Source organism: Ovis canadensis, chromosome 1 (genome assembly GCF_042477335.2).
Source record: "Ovis canadensis isolate MfBH-ARS-UI-01 breed Bighorn chromosome 1, ARS-UI_OviCan_v2, whole genome shotgun sequence".
NCBI classification, from domain to species: domain Eukaryota; kingdom Metazoa; phylum Chordata; class Mammalia; order Artiodactyla; family Bovidae; genus Ovis; species Ovis canadensis.
Genome location: NC_091245.1, coordinates 192,075,366 through 192,100,334, shown reverse-complemented (window position 1 = coordinate 192,100,334; position 24,969 = coordinate 192,075,366). Strand labels below are relative to the sequence as shown.

The following is a 24,969-nucleotide window of genomic DNA, read 5'->3' as shown; positions in this document are numbered from 1 at the left end:
TCTTTGAGACATGGATTATCAAGGATGTTCATATTTAGTAGGAGGACATGGAAGAAAACCAAACCAAATCAACTGAATTTATTATCCAGTTTTAACTACTGTCATAGTGCTTATGCTTAGAATGCATAAGAGGATTTCAAATAAAAATGGATTTTTAAAAAGCAGGGTATAAAAACAAGGGTGCCACTATGATGTTCACAGTTCTTGAAGACACATCAGTCACAACATTTGGATACTAACAAATACGAATCTGTAAAGCTGTATTTCTGGAGAGCTGTCTACTGCTCTGCATTCTGAATGGCTCTGGGGAAGTTTTTCTGTAACCAAGGATACTTCAGGTAAACATTCTGACCTTCTTTAAGGAGACCAAAACCTTTAGGCAGATGAGGCCAGTCAAGCTAGGGGCATCAAACATCTCGGTTTTCCCATGAGAGTTCTAGTCCATGCTGATTTTTCTGGCTTAGTTATTACTAATTCCCACTTTTACTCTTAAAAGAGTCTTAGTTCTAACAATAAATTATATAATTGTCTTACATAAAGCTATTTTATTTTCCCTTCTAGAGGGCAGGATTCTTTCTTAGGGCCCAAGAAGTCAAATTATGTTCCCTATCACTGTAAGGACTTCCAGTAACTATCAAAATGGGTTAAATAAAATCAGACTAGTTAAATCTCCTATCAAATTACTTACACCCTACCTGGCATATGTTCCCTCAGTGCAGAACCTGGTCTAAATTGACATATTTAGAGAGAAGTATAATGTCACCTGGAGAAGGAGCATATGTTGAAATTCTGGCTCTGTTCTTGTCATTATTCTAGCCAAGCTGCAGACCCTGCCTACCTTCCATTCCCAAGATCCACCAGAAATCCTATTTGTTTTGTCACACCCTCTTGAGTCCACAGATAAACTCTACAGGGGTTTATATCTCAACATTTATCCTAGGAATATTTGATCAAGTTGCATCCATGAAATTAGAGACACAGATGCTTAGTAAGCCTCTATTCTGTAAGGATGCAACATCATCTAATACAAATTTGTGTACACTGCAAAAGCAAGTCAGACAGAATTTAGTTATTTCAGTAACATTACTAATGGATTTACCCACTATTTTCTACTAGCTCACTGAGACGCTCAAGTGTGTCATGACACTTGGTTTTACTACCTCAGCGTCTAATTAAGGGACTGAAAATTGTATTACCTGACAGGGCAGGTAAACTTCCACATTCAAGATAAACAAGGAGGAGGTATGGCCAAGAGCTGTCCTTTCTTTGCCTAGTATCCCTCACAGGTTCATGTCAAGCCTTGAATGTGATGCCCAACTTTCATTTTCTTCATTGCTGCCTCTCAATGGGGCTTTGACCACCATGGGCTTAATTTTTTATTATAATCTCAATCTTGATTTTTCCTTTACAATAAATAGATCCTAACACCCTAATATTTGGGTGTGCCAGTAAAATGCAACATTTCCTAAGAAGTTATTAAACATCTTAGAGAAGTATGACATTCATGTTAAGGCTACATTTTCACATATAAAAAAGCTTGTCGAAAATTAAATGGCTGAAATCCATCAATACTAGTTTAAAAATGGCTAGCAATCAGTTGGACCACTGCATTAAAGATAAATTTAATGACACAGACAGGTAAGATTTTATCATTGCTGTGTTTCTTTAGTAGAAAATAATATTTTTGCACTTCTTACACATTCAAAAGTGGGTTAAGTTCTATACTGAACCACAAGTGATGCAGGTCTTTGAGGTTTTCTCTCTTTATTTCTTTTCCCATTGGTACTGAACTTATTTTTAGCATAGTTCCCATGTCCCATTTCCTACTCTTTCCCCATACTGTTCTAGAGCAATCAGCTCGAGTCTCTTTGGGAAGGAACTGTTCCAGTACAAAGGATAATTAAAGATATTATTTAAAGCAAGACAAAATTCATATTAGACTATCACAAGTGGAATTTTATTTTAAAATAGCCTTGGTTGGTAAATTTATGATTTTAGTTTATTCTTTAAATATGACTTCCACCAGCATTATTGAACAACTACTTTCAGTGAAACAAACTATCTAGTGTCGTCTGCTCCTGTGCTCACTGCTCTTCTTAAAAGGCAGATTTGACAATGAAATCTAAATGTTACATGTAAATCAAATGTTTAAAAATGGAATCCTAATTTACTAATGAGTCCTACAGTTATTTATCCTCAATTCTGAGTGAGCTTCGACTGGAATTGACTTCTAACCTTTTAGCTTTATATTTTTCACATGATGCACAGATCATAAGGTATTAAAAGATTCAATGGACCAGGGGCCTTGAAGGTTAAAGGTACTAATAAAAAAGATCACATTTGGAGTGTGAATACTTGTCTTCTAATACCAGGCTTCCTTGGGGTGATGAAGCCCTGGATTTGCTTTTCCAATTCCTGGGTGATAAGGAAGCTACCTGGCCCATTTCACAAGAAAGAGCAATGGCTTCACCACATAAAGGAACACCCACATCTTGAGGAATCATCCTGCCTAAGTTGCAGAGCAGAGAAGGGAAGGGAGGACAGTGCAGTCAGATCTGGGTGTTACCTCGATGGCTAGTTGGAACTGCTCGTGCTCCCGCTGTAGCTGCTCTGCTTCAGACAAAGAGCTGGCGTTGACCAGGCTGGCATTGAGCATCGACTCCCCATTGCGGATCCATCCCAGGACCTAGGGAGTTGGGACAAGAGCACGGGTGAATGGCCTTTAGTCAGACAGCTGACTATCTCCTACCCACAACGAAGAGAAGATAGGAAGGATCTGGATAAGTCAAGTCTCTCCAAATTTATCTGGAACCCTGTGCCATAAGATATTTATTGTAAGTACCAATCTCATTCCCAGCTTCACATTTTCTTTCCTACCCTTATCACTCTTCAATCCCAGTCTCCTCAGCTACTTAATTTAAATATTATTTTATCTGATTGCACCGTAGGTATAAGTTCCTTCTGGAACACAGTATGGTAGAAATAAATATATTCCATATGTATGGAATATTGGTATATTATCCTTTTCTTTTTTAAGGCCAACAACTGCTTGAAATCTTCTATATCTCAACACACCTATTAGAAACAATTTCTTCATCATCTAGTGAAACCAGACCATTCTGTGGCACTCACGGAAGTCTGCCTTATTTGGTTATTTTGACCTATGTTTCATTTCCCCTCATTAGAATGTAAACTTCCGGAAGACTTGATTAATACATGAACCATATCATAATCTCACCCAATGCCTAGCATAGTGCTTTTCATATGACAGGTATGCAATAACATTTTTGAAAGAGTGAAAATATCCAAGTCACTGTGGAAAATATCCAAGTCACTGTGGAAAATATCCAAGTCACACCTGAAAAGTGGGTCCAACCTCCTATGGTTTGCAAAATAGCCAAGAGTAGACAAGTGTTAGCCTTGATTGGTTAAACAACCCAAAAGGAGGAAAAAGAAAACAAGCAAAATAGTATGAATCACCCATCCACTGGATCATTAGAAAATGAAAGAGTATGTTATAACTGATTTAAAGTATTTAGAGATTATGGCTAGGCTGAGTAAGATTTCTAGGTGATCTTAATCTAGTACTGGGGGAAAGGAAATTCAGCTAGAGAATATTAGAATAGAAGGAGAATCAGCTGATACTGTCTAGACAGTCCTAGCTGAAATGGAAATGTGGCAATTACGCAGCTAATAGAGTCTGGTGCAAATAATCAAACTGGAAGTATTAGGCCTTGAAAATCTACCTTGTGTCTGGTCATCAGAAAATTGCCAAATATTTGCTTTATTAAAGAGTCTGAGAGTTTGCTTGGAGAGGAAATAAAAGTTCTTCTGAAATTTCAAGAGCAGTAAATACCATCCATCTGTTCCCTCAAGGCAAAGCAGAAGACATCACAAGCTGTTTCAGAGTTTTTGAGACTTTTTTTTTTTCCTCTCAACTTCATGTTAAACAATTAGAAAAATATTAATCCTAGTCTCCTTTCCCACAATCCTCAGCGGCATTTCTCAAATGTCCTCCTTGGGCAGACAATGACTGATGCCATATTGTGCACGGATAACACTGGGACATAAATCCCATTGAAGCTGGGCTATTTGGATTGAGATGTTAATTCATGGGCTGTCTGGCAGATTGCAGATGAGATGCCAATCTGTAAAGCAATTAGTTGCAGGAAATAACTGTTCAGAGTGTATGTGTGAAATCTCTGATGCCACTGGTGCACTGTAGTTGGCTGACTAGAGGCGCTTATGATGTCTAAAAGCTGGCTGTAAGTTTGGGTACATGCATACACAGATTGCATGCCCAAATGCTTCACTCCTTTGGAAAATGGAGCTCATAATTTATATTTCTGAACTATGTAAGTCCTTCTGCCATGATTCATCACATCTTGCTTGGTTCAAGATTCACTTGAGGGTGTCAAAGAAACATTTTCTCAATGTGCATCACAAATCAACGCTTGTAGGGGGCAATCTGACTCCCTCTGGGCCTCTTCAGTCTTGCTGGAATATGTTTCTCTCTATTTTGAGCCAAGTGAAAACATCAGTTATAGCTATAGTTGTGGGATCTCCATCTACCAGATTCTCCATTTAGAAATATGATAGGTTTTAGTCTCTGCATCTTACATTAAATCATGCCATATCCTTGATATCCTTGTTCATTTTTATTTCCCAAATGTTGTTTATAAAGGCATTCCAGGACTTTAAATAGGAAATTGGATTTTAGGAAGACAAAAATGCATGGCAGTTTAATCAATGGCTTGGTTCAGGGGTGGGATTGATGCCAATGATTAAACTACAAGCATTTTTATCTTCCTAGAATCAAATCTCCCATGTTGAAGTCCTGGACTCAGTCCTAGAAGCAGAACTGAGACCATGTTGAAAGAACACAAAATCTTAAGTCAAAACACCTGGCTTTGTTTCTACCTGATAAAGTCACTTAACTCCCCTAAGCCACAGCTTTTTCATCTGTAAAGGTACGATATCTTTCCTTCCTGTATCAGTATTGATGTAGCATAATGTTAAAGGCAAAGCCTGATGATGGTGGTGATTTTTAGTTTTGAGACAAACCTAACTATGATTCTTCAATTATACCTCTCACAATGAGAAGAAAAAGAATTTATGAATACCAACTTATATTCTAGTATTTGCAGAGTTTATTTGTATATTCTGATGAGATATAGATACCTTAGCTGTTTTCTTATCATCAGTCTTTGTGCTCTGATCAATAACTCTTGTTGGTATAATTTTTCATTACTGTCATCATTTTATCTTCCTGGTTCATAAAATTGGTTATTTATTCTCTGTGAGCATCCAAATGAGAGGAAGGTAGTAGAAGAAATTTTGTAACAAACATGAGAAATATTGGCCCCACTAATCTTGAGCTATTTGACTTTCGAAACATCATTTAATCTCCCTGAGGCTTAGTTTTCTTATCTGTAAAATGGTAAGTCACAAGGTATTGATGAAATGAAATAATTACTGTAAAAGTATTTTGTAAACTATAAGATGTAATCCTCTAAATGCACATTTTACATATCATTCATCTTGGACCATAGTTTACTAATAGGTTAGATGGTCTTTAAAGGTCACTTGGAGCCATAATATTCCATACTTCTTTCAAAATTCAGAGACTGTCCCTATAACCACAGGATAACAGAGAAACATAGCCCTGCAGAAATGAGGGTTGGGAAGAGTATTGCTGCTCGGGGATTTGGGAGTTAGGTCACCAATTCAGCTCAGTCAGGCTGAGGGGGGACTGAACATAGAGATCTACTGTTTCGTTAGGCCAAGGAAGCTCAGATAACCGAGTTAGGAGAAGAGTGGATTTGGTTAACTAGATGTGACTGTCTAAAATGATGATGCCACCTAAGCTGGGCAAGCTGGATCCTGTGCCCATGTAGGTTGGGGAAGTTGCTTGGCTATGACTGTGTTCTCTAGGTCACACTGACAGGAAACCTATAAGGCTCCTGCTACTGCAGATGATTTATCACAAGGCACACTCATTACTGAAATCTAGCCACAGGAAAATCGTCAGTCTCTCAGGTGGTTAAATGGGAGCCTGTTATATTTCTAGTGTTCTTAGTTTAAAAAATTAACATTTATGAGATTGTATGTGTTTATCTTTCATGGTTTTATAGACTCTGACTGTGTCTTCTTAATTATCTCCATTTTGAAACAAATGGATGATACTTGTCCCTATGGCTGCCTATCTTTTGGTACTACTCCAACTCCTTTTAATTATTATGTACAGTGAACAGAATTAAATGGTATTTTCTATATGAATATGAGGAGAAGGTAATATTTTCTCCTTTGTTTTAAATTCCTATCTTGATCATATGCAAATATTGGCCAGTGTTTAGTCCACAGGGATAATTTAAGTCAATGTCTTTAGTAGACAAATAAGTACAACTTATTTTCCCACAGCTCAGAGCTCCAACATCCCACAAATCCATTTTGGCCTATTTTCTGCTAAATGCATTGCTCTGCAGGAATACATATGGGCATTCATTTAGTTTTATGCCCACTAAATAGGTTTTTCAAATCTCCCTCAATTATCTAATAAATGTAAGGTCATCCTTACTAGAGTAGCAATTTTCCTGGAAAACAACCAAAGCATTCTGTGGGGTCTGGAGAATAATCTAAACAATTTTTTTTTAGAAGAAAGGGGGTATCTGGGTGGTCTAGGGCCCTGGACCATGGGAATCAGGGGAGTGGTTTCTCTTCAAGACTCAGCATTTCTCTGGAGATGCTGGGGCCATTTATCTTAGATACAAAGTCCTAAGTAATCCCTCAGAAAGCAAATCAGTTGTGTTAATCAGTTTTATTTGTTCTAAATACTTGAAAATTATTTTTAGTCAACATCTGTGATATCATTGCTCCTCAGAGCTCCAGTTTAATATAACTGTGGTCTAACTGCACATAGGTTATGAAGGCCCAATCTAAACCTTTAACCTCTGAGCTATAATGACAGAGACATAACACAGTGTTGTCCTCTCCCTTTCTGTCTCTATTAATGGCACTTCAATTAAGGTGTCCTTTTTTTTTTTTTTTTTTGAGAGTACATTCCAAAGAGAAACTCTCAAGCTGGTGTCTAAATTTAGCCCACATGATCAATACTGACATCTAAATTAACTCCCTCTTTCCAAGTGGCAACAGCTTCCAAGTCAATATTTCCTGCTCCACCAACTTCCATCAAACCTCCAAAGCCTTCTCTGAAACTGGATTAGATGACTCCCTAAAGAAAGAGCCCATGCTGACAAGGAGAACAAGGCTGTTTAATGAGGCATAATGGCTTAATGGGACAGCAGTCCCTTGGCACCTGCAAGGGCTGATATCCTTTGCCAAGGCCTTCGTGATTTCCTAAAGGCTGATCTCAGCCATCCAGTACCATTTTGAACTACAATCCCCATGTGTCATTCTTGCCATGGTGAAGAGAAGAAGGAGTTTTCTCTTTCCAAAATTTTCTCTTCTGGAATTTCAAATTCCAGAAGAACATTTTTTTTGCTCTATAATTCATGGAATACTGAATGGGAATGTATGCAATTAATCGAGCCTGGATGATCCATATATAATCTACTTACCCACTTGACAAACTATCTATCGTCCTTCAGCTCCCCATCCTGTACAGAATGTATACTTGGAAGGTTAAAAATTCATTTCATTTCCATTTTCACCGCAGTCAGTTCAGTTCAGTTCAGTTCAGTTGCTCAGTCGTGTCCGACTCTTTGCGACCCCATGAATCGCAGCATGCCAGGCCTCCCTGTCCATCACCAACTCCCGGAGTTCACTCAGACTCATGTCCATTGAGTCCGTGATGCCATCCAGCCATCTCATCCTCTGTCGTCCCCTTCTCCTCCTGCCCCCAATCCCTCCCAGCATCAGAGTCTTTTCCAATGAGTCAACTCTTCGCATGAGGTGGCCAAAGTACTGGAGTTTCAGCTTTAGCATCAGTCCTTCCAAAGAAATCCCAGGGCTGATCTCCTTCAGAATGGACTGGTTGGACCTCCTTGCTGTCCAAGGGACTCTCAAGAGTCTTCTCCAACACCACAGTTCAAAAGCATCAATTCTTTGGTGCTCAGCTTTCTTCACAGTTCAACTCTCACATCCATACATGACCACTGGAAAAACCATAGCCTTGACTAGACGGCCCTTTATTGGCAAAGTAATGTCTCTGCTTTTGAATATGCTATCTAGGTTGGTCATAACTTTTCTTCCAATGAGTAAGTGTCTTTTAATTTCATGGCTGCAGTCACCATCTACAGTGATTTTGGAGCCCCCCAAGATAAAGTCTGACACTGTTTCCCCATCTATTTCCCATGAAGTGATGGGACCAGATGCCATGATCTTTGTTTTCTGAATGTTGAGCTTTAAGCCTACTTTTTCACTCTCCTCTTTCTCTTTCATCAAGAGGCTTTTTAGTTCCTCTTCACTTTCTGCCATAAGGGTGGTGTCATCTGCATATCTGAGGTGATTGATATTTCTCCCGGCAATCTTGATTCAAACTTGTGCTTCTTCCAGCCCAGCGTTTCTCATGATGTACTCTGCACAGAAGTTAAATAAGCAGGGTGACAATATACAGCTTTGACATACCTCTTTTCCTATTTGGAACCAGTCTGTTGTTCCATGTCCAGTTCTACCTGTTGCTTTCTGACCTGCATATAGGTTTCTCAAGAGGCAGATGGTCTGGTGGTCAGGAGGTCATGTGGTCTGGTATTCTCATCTCTTTCAGAATTTTCCACAGTTTATTGTGATCCACACAGTCAAAGGCTTTGACATAGTCAATAAAGCAGAAAGAGATGTTTTTCTGGAACTCTCTTGCTTTTTCCATGATCCAGCAGATGTTGGCAATTTGATCTTTGGTTCCTCTGCCTTTTCTAAAAGCAGCTTGGAACATCTGGAAATTCATTTCATTTCCATTTTCATCATAGTCAAGAAAAACATAATTAGAGAGTTGGCTCTACTATGAATTCTGTAACAAAAATAAATAAGAAACAAAGAATGCAAACAAAACTATACGATGTTGCTTTTGTTCCGTCACTAAGTCACGTCCACCTCTTTGCGTACGATGTTGCTGTTGTTCCGTCACTAAGTCACATCCACCTCTTTGCGTACCAAGCACCCCAGGCTTCCCTGTCTTTCACTCTCTCCCAGAGTTGGCTCAAATTCACGTCCATTGAGTTGGTGATTCTATCTAACCATCTTATCCTCTGTCACCCGCTTCTACTCTTGCTTTCAATCCTTCCCAGCAACAAGCTCTTTTCCAATTAGTTGGCTCGATTCAGGTGGCCAAAATATTGGAGCTACAGCTTCAGCATCAGTCCTTCCAATGAATATTCAGGGTTGATTTCCTTTAAGGTTGACTGGTTTGATCTCCATGAAGTCCAAGGGACTCTCTAGAGTCTATTCTAGCACCACAATTCGAAAGCATCAATTGTTCAACACTCAGCCTTCTTTATGGTCCAACTTTCACATCCATACATGACTACTGAAAAACCACAGCTTTGACTATATGGACCTTTGCTGGCAAAGTGATGTGTCTGCTTTTTAATATGCTGTCTAGGTTTGTCATAACTTTCTTTCCAAGGAGCAAGAGTCTTAATTTCATGGCCACAGTTACCATCCACAGTGATTTTGGAGCCCAAGGAAAGAAAATCTGTCATTATTTCCACTTTTTTCCCTGCTATCTGCCATGAAGTGATGGGACCAGATGTCATGATCTTAGTTTTTTGAATGCTGAATTTTAAGCCAGGTTTTTCACTCTCTTTTTTCACCTTCTTCAAGAGGCTCTTTAGTTTCTCTTCATTTCCTGCCATTAGAGTGGTATCATCTGCATATCTGAAGTTGTTGATATTTCTCTCAGCAATCTTGATTCCAGCTTGTAATTCATCCAGCCCAGCATTTCACATGATGTACTCTGCATATAAGTTAAATAAGCAAGGTGATGATATATGGCCTTGTACTCCTTTCCCAATTTTGAACCAGTCCGTTGTTCCATGTCTGGTTTTAACTGTTGCTTCTTGACCTGCATGCAGGTTTTCCAGGAGACAGGTAAGGTGGTCTGGTACTTCCATCTCAAAAATTCAATTAGGAATAATTTTCCTGTTATCCAGTTTATTGAGATGACCATGAACAAAGAGCAGAGGAGAACTCCCAGGTCTGGATTTCGGAGGCCTGGGCTCGGGTTTCAGCTAAGCAGCCATGAGGCCCTGGGAACACTCATCTTATAGTACCTCAGTTCCTCATTTGTAAAGTAAACGTACACCACTGTCTCTCATGGACTTTTTCTCCTAAATTGAGATCACAAATGAGAAAGTACTTCTCATAAGAAAGAAATTACTATCATTGCTGCCAGGAGATTCAGAATTTGAATACTCATCCCTACTCTGGGCCTGCTAGGGTTTCTACCATGTCACCACAAGTAACATGTCTCTCTAGACAATTAGGTATGACCCCAGGATAATTAAACTGAAAAAAACCTGGATGGCAGTGCTGTGACCTGGCTTTGCTTAGGGCTCAGTGATGTCACCGGTGCTCAAGATGAATCTTTAGCACAGAATGTGAGGACTCAGCACTGATTGAAAAAGAAGGGGCGCAGAGAAGGTAATTTTGCACATTATAATAAATAATATATAATAACTATATAAGCATAGGCATTAACAAGGACTACCTTGAATAAAAGGGACCAAGAAATAATTATAAAATGTATTTTTGTTCCCTGTGCTAAATTGATAGACTTAAATCTAAAAGTGCCAGTGGTTACTGAACATGATATTTTGGGCAGGGCTCTGCCTAGAGGAAGCAGGGAAACGGGTTGAGTGGGAGAGTCTGGAGCAGAAGAAGCAAACACTGACGTGCTGTGGGGTCTACCCTGCCAGGAAGTCCTCCTGGACATGTGGAAGGTGATGGCGAGTTCTTTCTTCAGTGTGACCTTTGTCTGGTGACCTTGCTAAGCTTCAGTGACTTCCTCTGAAAGGAGAGTAATGTTTGCTTCAGAGAATGGTTGTGAGGATTGATCAAGAGATAGGTATAAAAGGTCTATGACACTCAATAAGTGGAACTATAATTATATTCAGATTTCTTCAGTCCCACTTTGCCTAAATAGGAAGTCATCAATCATTATGCTGAAAATTCCCATTTAGTCTGTTTATAATATAAATATGTAGTATATTTAAAATGTATCATTGGTCATTGTGTGTATATTCCTATAAATCCCTAGGAATGGTACAGGTATATCCTTTAGGACAATAGATAGTATCATGTCTCATACAGGTAAGAACTCTTTAAAGTTGGCTTTAATGTGGCGAGAACATTTTATAAAAACCACAAATACACTGAAAAGAATAATGGAAACTGAATGATGGCTACCACTTATTATCAAGAATATGTCAGGTCCTTACTAGACATATAGGTGCCCCCAAATTAATCAGTCTGGCTCTAAAGTCTGAATATGTCTATTGATAAAGGCTTTACCTTTCCCATGAACTCTATGCAGGATTGAGGACAGAAAGGAAGAGAATGGATTCAGTGACTGAGGACAACTTGGAAAAGCCCTAAGAAGATGTTCTCCTTAGATTGTTATATGCCAGAGAAATAATGCATTTGTAAGTCTGAGCCACTGGACCATTAGATCTGTTTGTTAGAGTCAATAGACAGCAGACTAGCTTTCAGAAGCTAATACAACCATTCCTTAACTTACCTATTCCTAAGTTCTGGTCACACCTGAGGCTCTGTATGCCTTACCCCATACCAGGAGCAGGCCCAGACCAGACTCAGCCACTGGAAAGCCCAGGCTGAAGGTGGAGGGCCAGGCTCACCTGTTTGACCTCGGCCTGGAGGTGCCGCAGCTGGAGGCACTGCTCAAGTCGCTTGTGGGTCTGCTCTGCGTTGAGCTCCAACTCATGCTGTTTCTCATGGAGAAACTCTAATAGCTCCTGTACCTGGGCTGCCAGATCAATGTCTTTTTCACAGATTAACTCAATCCCTGATTAAAACAAAATGTAAACAATTAAAAACCAGGTAGTATGGTAAAGACTACATTTCCTTCAACATGCATATGAAAGCTGGAATTCGGAAAGACGACACCAGTACCCTCCCAACCTCTGCATATCACTCTGTGAAAAGGGATAAATCACCATAATGGGCCTTTGAGATGCTCAAAGCACACCATCTCTATTGGATTAACTGATCCTTTGCCGGGGAACAACTCTTTAACAGATGATCAGCTCCTTACTAACTGGAGTCAAAGAGGTGGTTTACTGGAGTCCATCCCCAGACAAGACCGCATACAGCAGTCCTTACTGGGTGGTTTGCCAACACCCAGAATATTCACAACCAAGCCTTTGGATTACATTGGGAAATACAAAACAAAGCCCAAAAGACGCTGTCTCAGGAACTTCTGCCAAAGGCACACTCTCTTTCAGCTGGTCAGATGAAATTCATGATTAGAAGCTAAATGCATTCTGAAGAGAATAGTTGGCCACCAGTGGTAATTTTATTACTCAACTACTTAGGTTCCCTAAAAAAGCACTCTTAGAAATACCTGCTAGCTCTATTGTTTATCAAAAAAAGGCAAACATGCCTGATAACCACACCCCAGCAATATCACAGGGGTACTGAATACTTGGCCTTCCCAGGTGGTTCAGCAGTAAAGAATCCACTTGCCAATACAAGAGACATGGGTTCAATCCCTGGGTGGGGAAGATCCCCTGGAGAAGGAAATGGCAATCCACTCCAGTATTCTTGCCTGGAGAATCCCATGGCAAGAGGAGCCTGGTGGGCTAGAGTTCATGGGGTCATAAAGAGTCAGACATGACTGAAGCAACTTAGCACACACTGAGTACTTATCCATTTAGAAAAATCATCACACTAAAACTGTGCCCACAGGAGAGTTTGCTCATCCTTCTACTGATTCAAAGCATTAGAAAGCCCCACCAGTCACCAACAAGGGCTCCCAAAGTTCATTAATAAACTGCCAACCACCTGACTTTGATGGGAGACGAATCAACACCCATCAGGCAGAAGCTGTGGCTCCACTCCTTGTGTAAAACCCCGGACCTCCCTGCCTTATTTTTTTGGAGTACCTCTCCCAGCACACAGGCATGTGAGCACACACACACACTTCCTCTCTTCTCCAAACCAGAGCTCCTATTCACACATTATCACCAATAGGCCTAAAGTAGCCTTTCTCCAACAGATTTCTGCTTCAGCAAGGGTCACTAAAGAACTCTAAGATGGAGCAAAGGCACTGGCTAGTTATCAAGGTCCTTCTGTCCTCTAGTGACTTGACTGTGATTCCTTACTTGCTGTGATAGAGCACACGGAATGTGTGAAGCCTGTCCCAGATCAGAATCCTGATCTTGGCAAGTTACCTAAGCTTTCAGAAACTTCACTTTCCTTACATGTACAATGGGATTTTACATACCCACCTATCTCAGGAGCTGGTTGGGAGGATTCAGTGAGATAATATATAATATATATATAAGTATCTAATATATGATGACAATAAACATGCTTTGCTCCTCAGTCCCACGGCTTTCCTGGTTCCTGACTCAAACTTTCAACTTTCTATCTTCTGACAGTCATGTCTTCTTGGCTCCTATCTTCAACTTCATGCAAGTTGCATTATTTCTTGATTCTTACTGTCCAGCTATTTCTGATTCAGCCCTGCTCAGATCCTTGGCTTTGGGAAAATCCTAACTCTGGATTGCTTGCCTCCTTCTGATCCCTGACTCCACCTGGCTCCTCAGATTCCTAATTTTGTCCAGATCCTTTCCCTGAGCCCATATCTTGGAATCTATGACCTGGTGCAGTTGTGGTCCTGATACTGACAAACAGAATCCCAACTAACCATGAGGTTCAGGGTGCCAAAGTATAGTTACTTCCATGGAGATCTCACTCAGAGGAGCCCCAAAATCTCAGTGTATGGCCACATTAAAAAAATTGCCCTTTTGAGACTCCCCCCTCACTCTGACTGACACCATCAGAAATTCATCACTGCCACCACCAACACAGTGGCCTGATGCAGTGGGAGTGTATAAGGAAAGTCTATACGTGTGAAGGGAAATTCATTTCCAGAGCCCCAAATAGTGTTTTATATAAGACAATATGGGAAAGTGGGAGATTTTTTTTCTGGTATTACATGTAGTAACTTCAGTATCTTTCCATGTTTATTTTTTCTGTTGGTTTCATAATTCTAAGTCCTAGGTCCTGAAAATCTGTATCTGTGGGAGACAGAGAAGGGAATGGCTTGTTCTTTTGGCAGTCAACTCCCTCCACTTACTATTTTCAATTACCAAGAGGATGTGGTAGAGCATTACTTTGACTGAAATAAAACAAAAAGATAAAGAAAAATTTCTACCTTTGCATTGCTAGGCATCATGGGATGACCCTTGATCTCCACATTCACTTCCTAAAAATGTAATATAAGATCCACCTGCAGAAGTAGATCCTTGCTTCCAGCCACAATGCAGATTTTTTTTTCCGTTTTGTTTTCATTCTGCATGCATCTCTAGTGTTTAGTATGCTGGGCTTGGGCTAAGTGTCTTTCTATGGGAAGCTCATGGCTCACACCTGCCACATCACATGCAAATGGGCTATCTAAGCTTGGTACCTCATCAAAGGGGCCAGCCACCTGCTTAGAACACCATCCAGAACCTGCCTGCCCTGAGACTCCAGTCCTTCATTTTCATTAATTTCACTTGATTTTTTTTTTAATGAGATGAACAGGAAATAAAATGGGTGAAGAAAATGCCTATTGCATTTCTACACTCAACAACTCATCACGTGAATGAAGTGAATGGGAAGAACATGCAGAGTTAGTCCAGCAATACCTAGAAGAACAGAAACTCATGCCTCTTTCCTGGTGCCCACAAACACACTGACATGAGTCCCAGCTAATACCCATCAACTGGTAAGCAGCATCAATTAATAGCAAATAGTATTTTTGTGTATTGACATTACTGTTTTCAATCTAGTCTGAGGCCTAACTGTCTTCCTTAGGGGCTCTCCAGAGATGCAATAAAATGTGTTTGTCTTTTCCATCAAGTAATGAAATATATTCATACTGAAATAGTTTGCCAGCCTCTCTAGAGAAAGCTGTATTGAAATTTCTTTCTCATGTACCTCTACAATGTCCTGCAAATATCCTTGTGTCAGAACACTTCCGCTGAGGTCGGTTCCTTACTAACTTGTCTGTGTCCTCACAGTAATCTAGGTTCCCTGGGGCCAGGACCATTTCTATTTCATGCATCTCAGCTTCTTCAGGACCTAGCACAGTGCTTGACACGTAACACTCCCAAAATACCTGTTTAGTGAACACAGGGGCCTCTTTAAGGAAGAACATGGGTGATCTGAGAGCTCTGGGGACAGAGTTAGGTTGGAATGCAGGCTCTGCAACCCATTAACAGTGAGTCTCTGGGTTCCAAATCCCCTCTGAGCCCGCGTAAGACAGGAATCTGAACACTGAATCCTCAGGATTGTTATGAGGACTAAGAGAGATAAGGTGGATACAGGGCCTGGCATTTAGTAGGCTCAAAATACACCCATGTCCCCACTTTTTCCTTTCCCTTGGGGGAAATTATATTCTGTGTTGATTACTGATGGGACTATTGAATGACATATAAAATGTAAATAGAAAATCTTACCATCAGATGTTTATGACCTTGTTCAAAGTATATCATTAGAAATGATGATTTGGATGCTACTAGACTAGTGCTCTCAACCTTGGCTCACATAAGATTCATCTGGAGAACTTCAAAAGTCACCACGTCCTGGCCACAGCCCAGACCAACAACATCAAAAATCTCTATGGGTAGGAACCAGGCAACAGGAATTCCCACCTTAAGGTTCCCAGGGTGATTCCAACATGCAATGAAGAATGGGATACACTGGATAAGATGGAACAATGGTCAGCGATCCAGGAACAGAGACATTCCTTAGGCTACACTCAGTTACCAGAATGTTCAGCATAGCAATTACTTAGGGCTCAAGGCCACAGTTGGTAATAAAATGTTGTTTTGTTTTCCTTTGCTGCCACTTTAATTTCCTCATGGAGAGAGGTGGCTGTGGTCTAGGGTAGAGTTAGGTATTTCTGGCTACGCTGCCCATACTTGTAACATGTTTTTCAACTGTCTGTATGTTCTTTAAATATCTGTGTCTGCCTCAGATAGAGAACATTTTCTTTTCTCTTTTCTCCTCCCCCAACTCCTCTTTCTGTGTCACTACCTCAATTAACACCCAGTTCAGAAATTACAAAGTCCTTTAATCAGGTTTTTAGATTAGTATTTTCAACCCTGGCTATATATTAGAATCACCTGGGAAGTTTAAAAAAATCTGGGCCCACTCCAGACCAATTAAATAAGAATCCCTGCGGAGTGGGATCCAGACACTGGTATTTTTAAGAAGCTCTCCAGGTGATTCCAAAATATGTAGTCAGGCTGAGAACCATTGTTTTACATCAGGTTCTCTTCGCTTCCTCTCAGAGCCACATTCCTTCACCCCAGAGTAGCTTACATTTTGGAAGAACACAGGCCTTTTGTTTCCTTTTACAACATAAGTACAATTATTTGTGGTCCATTATTTTTATGTATATCGGTTTCTCCCAGACTGATGTTCACTTGATTAATTCAGCAAATGTCAATATAGAGAATTTGCTATGAGTGAGACATAACCACACTGCTGGATGCTGGAAATGTAAAGAGAAGGAAGGAAATGACCCGCCCTCATGCTGCTGGAGAAGCTACAGGAACACAAATAACCCTTACAGAATTCAGTGTGAGCTACCGTATCAGTACAATGTACAATAGTTATCAAGCTTTACTGAACTCATACCAGGCTCATGTTTCACCCCACTGCATGCTCACAGTGACTTCATATGGTTAGGATTCCTATAATTGCTGTTTTTTAGAGGAAGGTGAGGCTTGGAGAGATTGGATAACATGCTCAGGGAACCCATGCAGTGGGAGATATGATGCAGATTCCAACCCAGAAGTTTCTGTCTCTCCTGGCTGTACGATTAACCCCTATGTCCAAAGAGACGAGTGATCCTCACAACTTACTTTAAGAATTTAAGTGCTGGGACTGGGTTCTTCCCAAGCACAGTAAATTTTAAGCACCATTGCCACACACTCCAAAGAGTTTTCACTTAGAGACCTTGCATAAAGAGAGAACTTGATGCTTTGATTAAACCATGAAAGGAACATATGCACAAGATATACAGCTCTTGTTTTATTTCTAAGGTCACATGTAACAGCTGCATGGTCAGATAACATTAGGGAGATGAGCTGGGGCATAACCAGTGGGGGCAGTGAGGCTAAATCATGGCAAGTGAGAACTGAAGGGAAGTTTAAGAATGAAGGCCCACCTTTCACACTAGACGGAAGAAGAAACTAAGGTCTACAGAGAAAGAATAGTGACTTCCAAAGTCAGACTGCTTGTTGGTGGTGCAGCTGGACCTTGAATTCCACCAGCATGTTTGACCCAGCACGACTCTTTCCAGAAAAGCCTGCCACTTCCTAAGTTGAGGCCCAATAGATAACCCTAAATAATGTGCAGGTAAAGAAAATGTTCCTATTTTGCCAACTACTTTTAAGGCTGCTGTTGATTTAAGCAGAGGCTTTTGCTTTGGTTATGGCTCTTAGCAAATCAGGTGGATTTAGTAGAACCTGGCTGAATGTTACAAAGTTCACACCTAAAAGTAAGTGTAAGGAAATTCCCTACTTCCATTTATTCCTATAAAAATCAAAGCATAAGCCCTTGATTAATTCAGCTTGGAAAGCTACATAGCAACCAAATTCTTCATTTTTCCAATTGTTCTTTTTCTGAGACAGCAGGTTTTTTTTACCTCTAGTTCAAATATAATTCATTAGACATACAAGGCAAATGCCCAACCCATTTGTTCCCTGAGTCCTGTGTCTCTGAAGTTCTGCCTTCTTCAGCCACCCAGGTTCTTGGCAAGGCCCACTCTCAGACCACCTTCAACTTCCACTCCCAGTCCCAGCTCCGGTGTGATGCTGCCCTCCCTCCAAGCCAGAGATGAGACAGACACCTCCTCTGCAGGACAGGCACATGGTAGCAGAGGAAGCTTCCCTGAGAGCCCTGGAACCGCTCCCCTGGAGGTCTCGTGGGCTATGCCAGACTGAACAGCTAGCCGAGGAGGAGCAGGAACAGCCGTCCCAGCAGAGAGGGCAGAAGAGGCCAACCAAGGCTCTTTTGACAAAGTTCATTTCTAGAACAGGATATGTGGGGGTGGGCAGCCCATCTGCCTGGGGTGTTTTCACCCACTCAGCCCTCATGGTTAAGGGGACCGCCAAGCACAGTCAGTCTACAGGGACTACTAGCTCCTGGCAGTCTTTCTGTTACCAAGGATATCTGGCTCTTGGACAGAGGTGCACTTGCCCAGGATCATACCAGCACCTTGCTCCAAAGTGCTGCAAGTCTTCAGGCAGATGAGGCTCTCCACCTGAGAGACACATCAGTACTGAGGGATGAAGGGATAAGCGTACCTGCAGAGTTTCTCTGCACAGCCTCCTTCCTAGGTACTGTGTCTGCATTCTCTCATGTTTCCCTATCTTAGTTGGATAGCCGGCTATCTTGAAGATCATGAGGACAAGCTATAGGGTGAAACCTTGAGTCCAGACAAGGTTCTCCATCAGTTTTCCCCTTCTGTAATAAGGCCTTGAAAAGGTACAGCTGTGGCCAAGAATACCGCTTCTCAAACTTTAACGTGCACATAATTTACCTGAAGATAAAATGAGGTTCAGATTCCTAAGTCTTGGATTCTGTTTTCCCAATCAGCTCTTGAGCAATGCTGGTGCTGCTGGCTCAGGGCCCACACTTAGAGCAGGTCCTAGATCAGCAGTCCTATATTAGTACATCAGAATCACTTGGAGGGCTTACTGTTGGGCCTCATGCCTGAGAGATTATGACTTGGCAGGTTCTGGGGATGGGCACCTGAATTTGCATTTCTAACAAGAACTCAGGTAATACTGATACTGCTGATCTGGGGACCACAATTGGAAGTTGCTGTTCTAAGGTACACCAGAGATATCGGCTGCTGTGATTTAAACTTCACGATAAAAAGCAGTGATTCTCAGCCCTGGCCGCACGGTGGCATCATCTGAGAAGGTTTTGCCAAGGCCCAAGCCCCATTCAGAGTTGCTAAATCAGAGTATCTGGGTATTGTCATTTTTAAAATAATCCCCAGATATACCACAAAGTGAATAAGGGCTCCTCCTGGAGCTGTGTGGAGCATGATCTGCACCCTGAAAACAGTGTCTCACAGACAGCTGCAGCCTGTTCACAACACAAATGAACATTCAAGGAAAGATAATGCTGATCAAAGTAAATAGAATTTACTAGATATCTCTCCTCCTGTTAGGAGTGAAGTTCCTTTGAATGGTGGTATGTCCTCTTTCAGATCATTAAAAGAAGCACAGTACCCTAAAGTCAAGTTTGATTGCTAAGGTCTGTCTGACAATCTCATGATTCTAAATCAACAGAGACATGGACCAACCATGTTTCAGAGAGTTGATGGCCTGAGCTCCTGCCTGCCTCTTCCTGGAGGACATGGGGTGGTGGGGGTGAGGAGACCTGGGCTCTGGCAGTCTACTAGTTTTAGACCCAGACCAATAACTTCTTCCTTCTGGACTAGGGAACCACTATGGCTCTCTCCAGCTCTGAGTTCAAAGGCTGTTCTGGAAAGTGGCAGCTGAAACTTAGAGTCCGTGCATTTGTTGGATAAACAACAAATAAATTCTAAATAGAAAAAGAAGTCTAGTCTGAGTAACAGCCATGTGTTTTTTGAGAAGTTATAAAATTATATGACCTTGCCATAAATTTTGTCAGTACTTCTTATACTCACACACAGACTAGTGATAAGAAAAATGAGGACTCTGGGAGGGCTTCCCTGGTGGCTCAGTTGGTAAAGAATCTGCCTGCAATGCAGGAGACCTGGGTTCGATCCCCGGGTTGGGAAGATCCCTGGAGAAGGGCACAACAACCCACTCCAGTATTCCTGCCTGGAGAACTCCGTGGACAGAGGAGCCTGGTGGGCTACAGTCCATGGGATTGCAAAGAGTTGGACACGACTGACTGAGTAACACTGAGAGGCATGGACTGGAGATGAGGAGTCAGCCCTGAGGGTGAAGGATAGGCTAGGAGAGTATGTGCAGCGGGTAGGCGTGGAACAGCAATATCTACACATCTGAATACAAGTCACAAGGATGGCTAATGGCATTTGGAGCCCACCTGGTTTACTTCTCTAGAGCACCATGTTTGTGAATCTGTGCTAATTTCCATCATTGGTTTTTCCCTTTCTCCCCACAGCACCACGGAGAAGGCAATGGCAACCCACTCCAGTACTCTTGCCTGGAAAATCCCATGGATGGAGGAGCCTGGTAGGCTGCAGTCCATGGGGTAGTGAAGAGTCGGACACGACTGAGCGACTTCCCTTTCACTTTTCACTTTCATGCACTGGGGAAGGAAATGGCAACCCAATCCAGTGTTCTTGCCTAGAAAATCCCAGGTATGGGAGTGCCTGGTGGGCTGCTGTCTATGGAGTCGCACAGAGTCAGACACAACTGAAGCGACTTGGCAGCAGCAGCAGCCGCAGCACCAGAAGAAACCTGGTCCTATTCCTGTCTTTATGATAGCTAACTGGGCAACCTCAGACAAACAATTTCAGCTCTCATGCTTCAGTTTCTTTTTTATTTTTTAATGGTACAAAACTCTCTGTTTCTTGTTCCTGTGGGAAGAGAATGAATGAGTGGAGTGGAAATGCCCCTTGGAGTTAAGCTGATTGGTGTTCTTGTTTTCATCATCTCCCTGCTGGACGCATAAGCACAGGACAGGTCTCCTACCTGAGGCCTGGACCTCCATGATGTACTGGTGCAGATCCTGGCCCTGCTGGATGACCTCAAAGGTCATGTTGTTCATGGCTAGCTTCCGCTCTGTGTGGCGCTGCAGCCGCTGTTCTGCCAGTGTTAGATCCTCCGTGTTGAAGTCATTCATCTGCCGAAGCAAATCCTCGTTCCAAGCGTCGAGCTCTGCTGTCACCTGTAAGGGAACCACCGTCAGGGCAGGCTCACTGGTTCACAAGAGACAGCTATGTAGAAGCTCACTGATTCTGAGCCTTACTGACTCATCTAAGTCAGATCTGACTCTGCTTTGCATCTCTTTCCTGACCCCTAGACTACGTTTAAGCAATGATGCCAGGCACCCATGTATGCATGCCTTTACTAGGGTTCTCCCTGTGTTTCAATGTCTACAACAGCTACTTCGCTGTACACCTGGAACCAGCTATGGTCCAATGTAAAATTAAAATGTTAAAAAAATTGTTCTCCCTGTGTTCTAGTGTCTGCAGCAGCAGCAAATACTTAAATGATGGATTATGGTTTAGAAAGGTTTTGCATACTCCATCTCACTCCACCCACAATAACCTGAGACATAGGCAGGGTGGAGATCTCTAGGTCCATCTCACAGAGAAAGCAGCTGGTACTCACTCACACAGATGGAATGGTTTGCCCAGAGTTTACCCTACTCATGAGGGACACGACTGGAGGACATAACTCAGTTTCTCTCCTTCCTGCAAACACTTAGTCCACCATACCGTAACTGTTCTAAAGATCTCATATTGGAGAAGGCGTCAAAAATTAAGTACTGAGTCTAACTTCAAGAAACAAACAGAAGGCTGGAGAAGCCCAGGGAATGACCGAAGGTCACATAATTGTTTAGAGCTGGAGTACACCAAACCCCAGGATCCTGATCTGGTCCCTGTGTTCTGGGTACAGGATTCTATTACTCACAAAGGGTGATGCCTGGTAATAGTGACTAAACAAGGTGTAAATATATAGCTTACCACTAGAAATCCCAAGAAGATTACACTCTATTGAAAGGCACACATGATTCTGATGAAGACTGAAGCTTGGAATGAAGGGAAACTGCCCTAATATGGATTTTCTAATCGGTCATTGCTCTACAGTTTCAGTCATGTGATGTGCCCTCATTTACTCTCAAATAAGTGCCTGCACACGGAGACTGAATCCTACACTTCCTTAGGATCGCTGCAATCAAACACGCAAGAACAACTCAGAAGTACTTAACTGGATAATAATTCCACATGATATATAAACCAAACAAAACCTTTTCTGAAATGGCTTTCAGATGTGTTATCTCATGAAGTCCCTGGGAAGGCAATGGCACAGGTAGTGTCACTCTGTTTTCTGGGAAGAGGCGATGGAAGCCTCCCCCCAGATCACACAGTGCAGTTTGTTCCAGGCACCCTAAGCACACAGCCCAGAGACCAGCTTAGTGATTTTCATCATGCTGAGAGTCATCTCGGCTGACATGTGGCAAAACCTTCCCAGTTACCAAACACTGCTATCCAGGAACATCAGGAGACAAAGAGAAGGAAAGACCAGTCTGATGCAGCCTGTTCACAATGGGAGATGGTGCTGTACCATGCTGTGCCAGGGCCACACAGACCCAGATGGGAAAGGCAAGCAGTCTCTCATGAGAGGCACAGGATTCTCATTCTCTGTCTAACAGTAAGACTTTCCTCCAGTGAAAGTGCAATTACTCTCTTCAAAGCAGAAATAGGGCAACTAAAACTATTACCTTCACAAGTCAGACAGAGAAAGACAAATATCATATGATATTACTTATATGTGGAATCTTAAAAAGAAAGGTACAAATGAACTTATCTACAAAACAGAAATAGAGCTACAGATGTAGAAAACAAACTCACAGTTACCAAGGGATATGTGGGGGGCAGAATACATTGGAAGACTGAGATTGACACATACACACTACTGTGTATAAAATAGATAACTAATAAGAACATACTGTATAGCAAAGAGAACTCTACTCAATACTCTGTAATGGCCCACATGGGAAACAAATCTAAAAAAGAATGGATATTCGTATAACTGATTCACTTTGCTGTACATCTGAGCTAATACCACATTGCAAATCAACTATAGTACAATAAATATTTTTTTAAAAAACCCTTCACTGTTATGGCTTCTGTCCCTACCTCTTTACAGGTCAACTAAGGGATCCACTGAGTTCAGCCCAAAACCTGGTATCGATTTATTGTGGGGAGTTCTTGGTGATTTGGGAATCAGCAGGTTGGCAGGCACACAGGTTTTTGTTATATCCTATCTTTGAAAAGCACTTCATTCTCTAACTAGAGAAGGGAGTTAAAATGAGAAAAACAAGAGAGAGAACTTATAATTGTGGGCTTCCTTGATGGCTCAGTTGGTAAAGAATTCTGCCTGCAATGCAGGAAGACCCATGTTCAATCCCTGGGTGGGGAAGATCCCCTGGAGAAGGAAATGGCAACCCACTCCAGTATTCTTGCCTGGAGAATCCCATGGACAGAGGAGCCTGGTAGGCTACAGTCCATGGGGGTGCAAAGAGTCAGACACGACTTAGCAACTAAACCACCACCAACTTATAATTTATAAGAGATAATTTATAGAATGAATAGGACTTTGTAGGCTAGGCCTATAAATGTTTTTCCTTCTTGTATTTAAAAAAATTGAAGTAAAATTTGCATACAATAAGACACACAAATATTCCATTCTATGAGTTTTGACAGTTTTAGATACCAGTATAACCGTCACCAAAGACAGAATAGAGGACCTTTTCCACCACCCTAGGGACTCACCCCTTCCAGTCGGTTCCTGCCCACTGCCTTCAGGTACTACTTGCTGATTTCTATCAGCACAGGTTCTTAGATTCCGCATAAATGAAATCACACAACATGGACTTCAGGTCTGGCTTCTTGTGGTCAACACACTGTATAGAAGATTCAGCTGTGCTGTGTCCATTCATTCCTTGCGGCTACCGAGTACTGCTCCATGGTGCAGAGATACCGTGGTTTACCAGTCCTCAAGCTGATGAACTCCTAGGGTGTTTTCAGTATTTCGCTATTATGGATAAGGCTGATGTGAAAGACTTGCACAAGTCTTCTGTGGACACAGGATTTCATTTCTCTTGAGAGTCACTTAGGAGTGTGATTATAGGGTCATAGGATAAGTGTATGCTTAACATTCCCAAAAGGAATTTCACATTCCCTGTGAAAGTTCTAGTTGCTCACCATCATTTGGTATTATCAGTCTATTTAATTTTAGCCATGCTAGTGGGTGTGAAGTGATATCTTATGACTTTAGGTTGTATTTTCCTGATGACTCATCATGGTGAGCACATTTTCATGTGCTTATTGACTGCTGGAATCTACTTTTAGAAAGTGTCAAGTTTTTTTTCTCATTTTTCAGAACCTAGGTTATCTTTTGATTATATATTTGTTAGAGTTCTTAATACATGCTGGATATAAGTCATTTATCAGATAATATGTGGGAAAGAGCCCAAACAAAATTTTTAGTCCATTTCCTTGCCTACAAATGTAAGGGAAGTAAGACTAAGACAAGCATGAAAGAAAGAGTCTTTTTCTTTACATTTTTTTTTTTCTTAACATTTTAGCTTTTGCTTTGTTTTCATGAAACTGAGTCAATAAAGAAGCTGTTTGCTGCAGGAAGACCCTAGAGAGGTCCCGAGACATGTGTCTGGAATGGAAAGGCAAGTGCCAAGAGCCCTGATCAGAGCAGAGCAATGATGAGGTGCTTTAGCTGAGAGAATAAGGCTCAGAGGTCTGGTATCTTGAGAATCTGAATTTCAAACCAAACGTGAAATATACCCAGGATTCTATATCTGGTGTTTCTATATTCCTTCCTTCCCCTTCTCTACCTACACTACCCAACCCCATTAAGTTGAGGGGCCCACGTCTGAAATGAAGCCTGAAGAAAGAGAATTTCAAGAAGCTACTCAGTGCAACAGCCTGACTTCCAAGCTTTGCTCCTTGGGTCTACACATTCTTCACTCTCTCTGTGGCTGACTCTTCCCAACCCCCAAGAACTGAAGCCCAGAGCCTTGAAATCGTCTGATTTATGTATTTCAAATGATGGCTGGAGTTTA

At 41.6% G+C, this 24,969-nt stretch overlaps 1 protein-coding gene across 10 annotated transcripts in view; it reads right to left on the bottom strand.

The window, feature by feature from the left end:
• KALRN (kalirin RhoGEF kinase) overlaps positions 1-24,969 on the bottom strand; it is a 695,559-nt gene that overhangs the window by 278,431 nt on the left and 392,159 nt on the right. For all 10 annotated transcript variants that reach the window (XM_069555992.1, XM_069555980.1, XM_069556000.1 and 7 more), the window contains exons 14-16: positions 20,853-21,048; positions 11,811-11,977; positions 2,567-2,686 (exon numbers count right to left, since the gene is read on the bottom strand). In XM_069555992.1, coding sequence (XP_069412093.1) covers positions 2,567-2,686; positions 11,811-11,977; positions 20,853-21,048 — 483 coding nt within the window. The remainder of the gene's footprint in view (positions 1-2,566; positions 2,687-11,810; positions 11,978-20,852; positions 21,049-24,969) is intronic.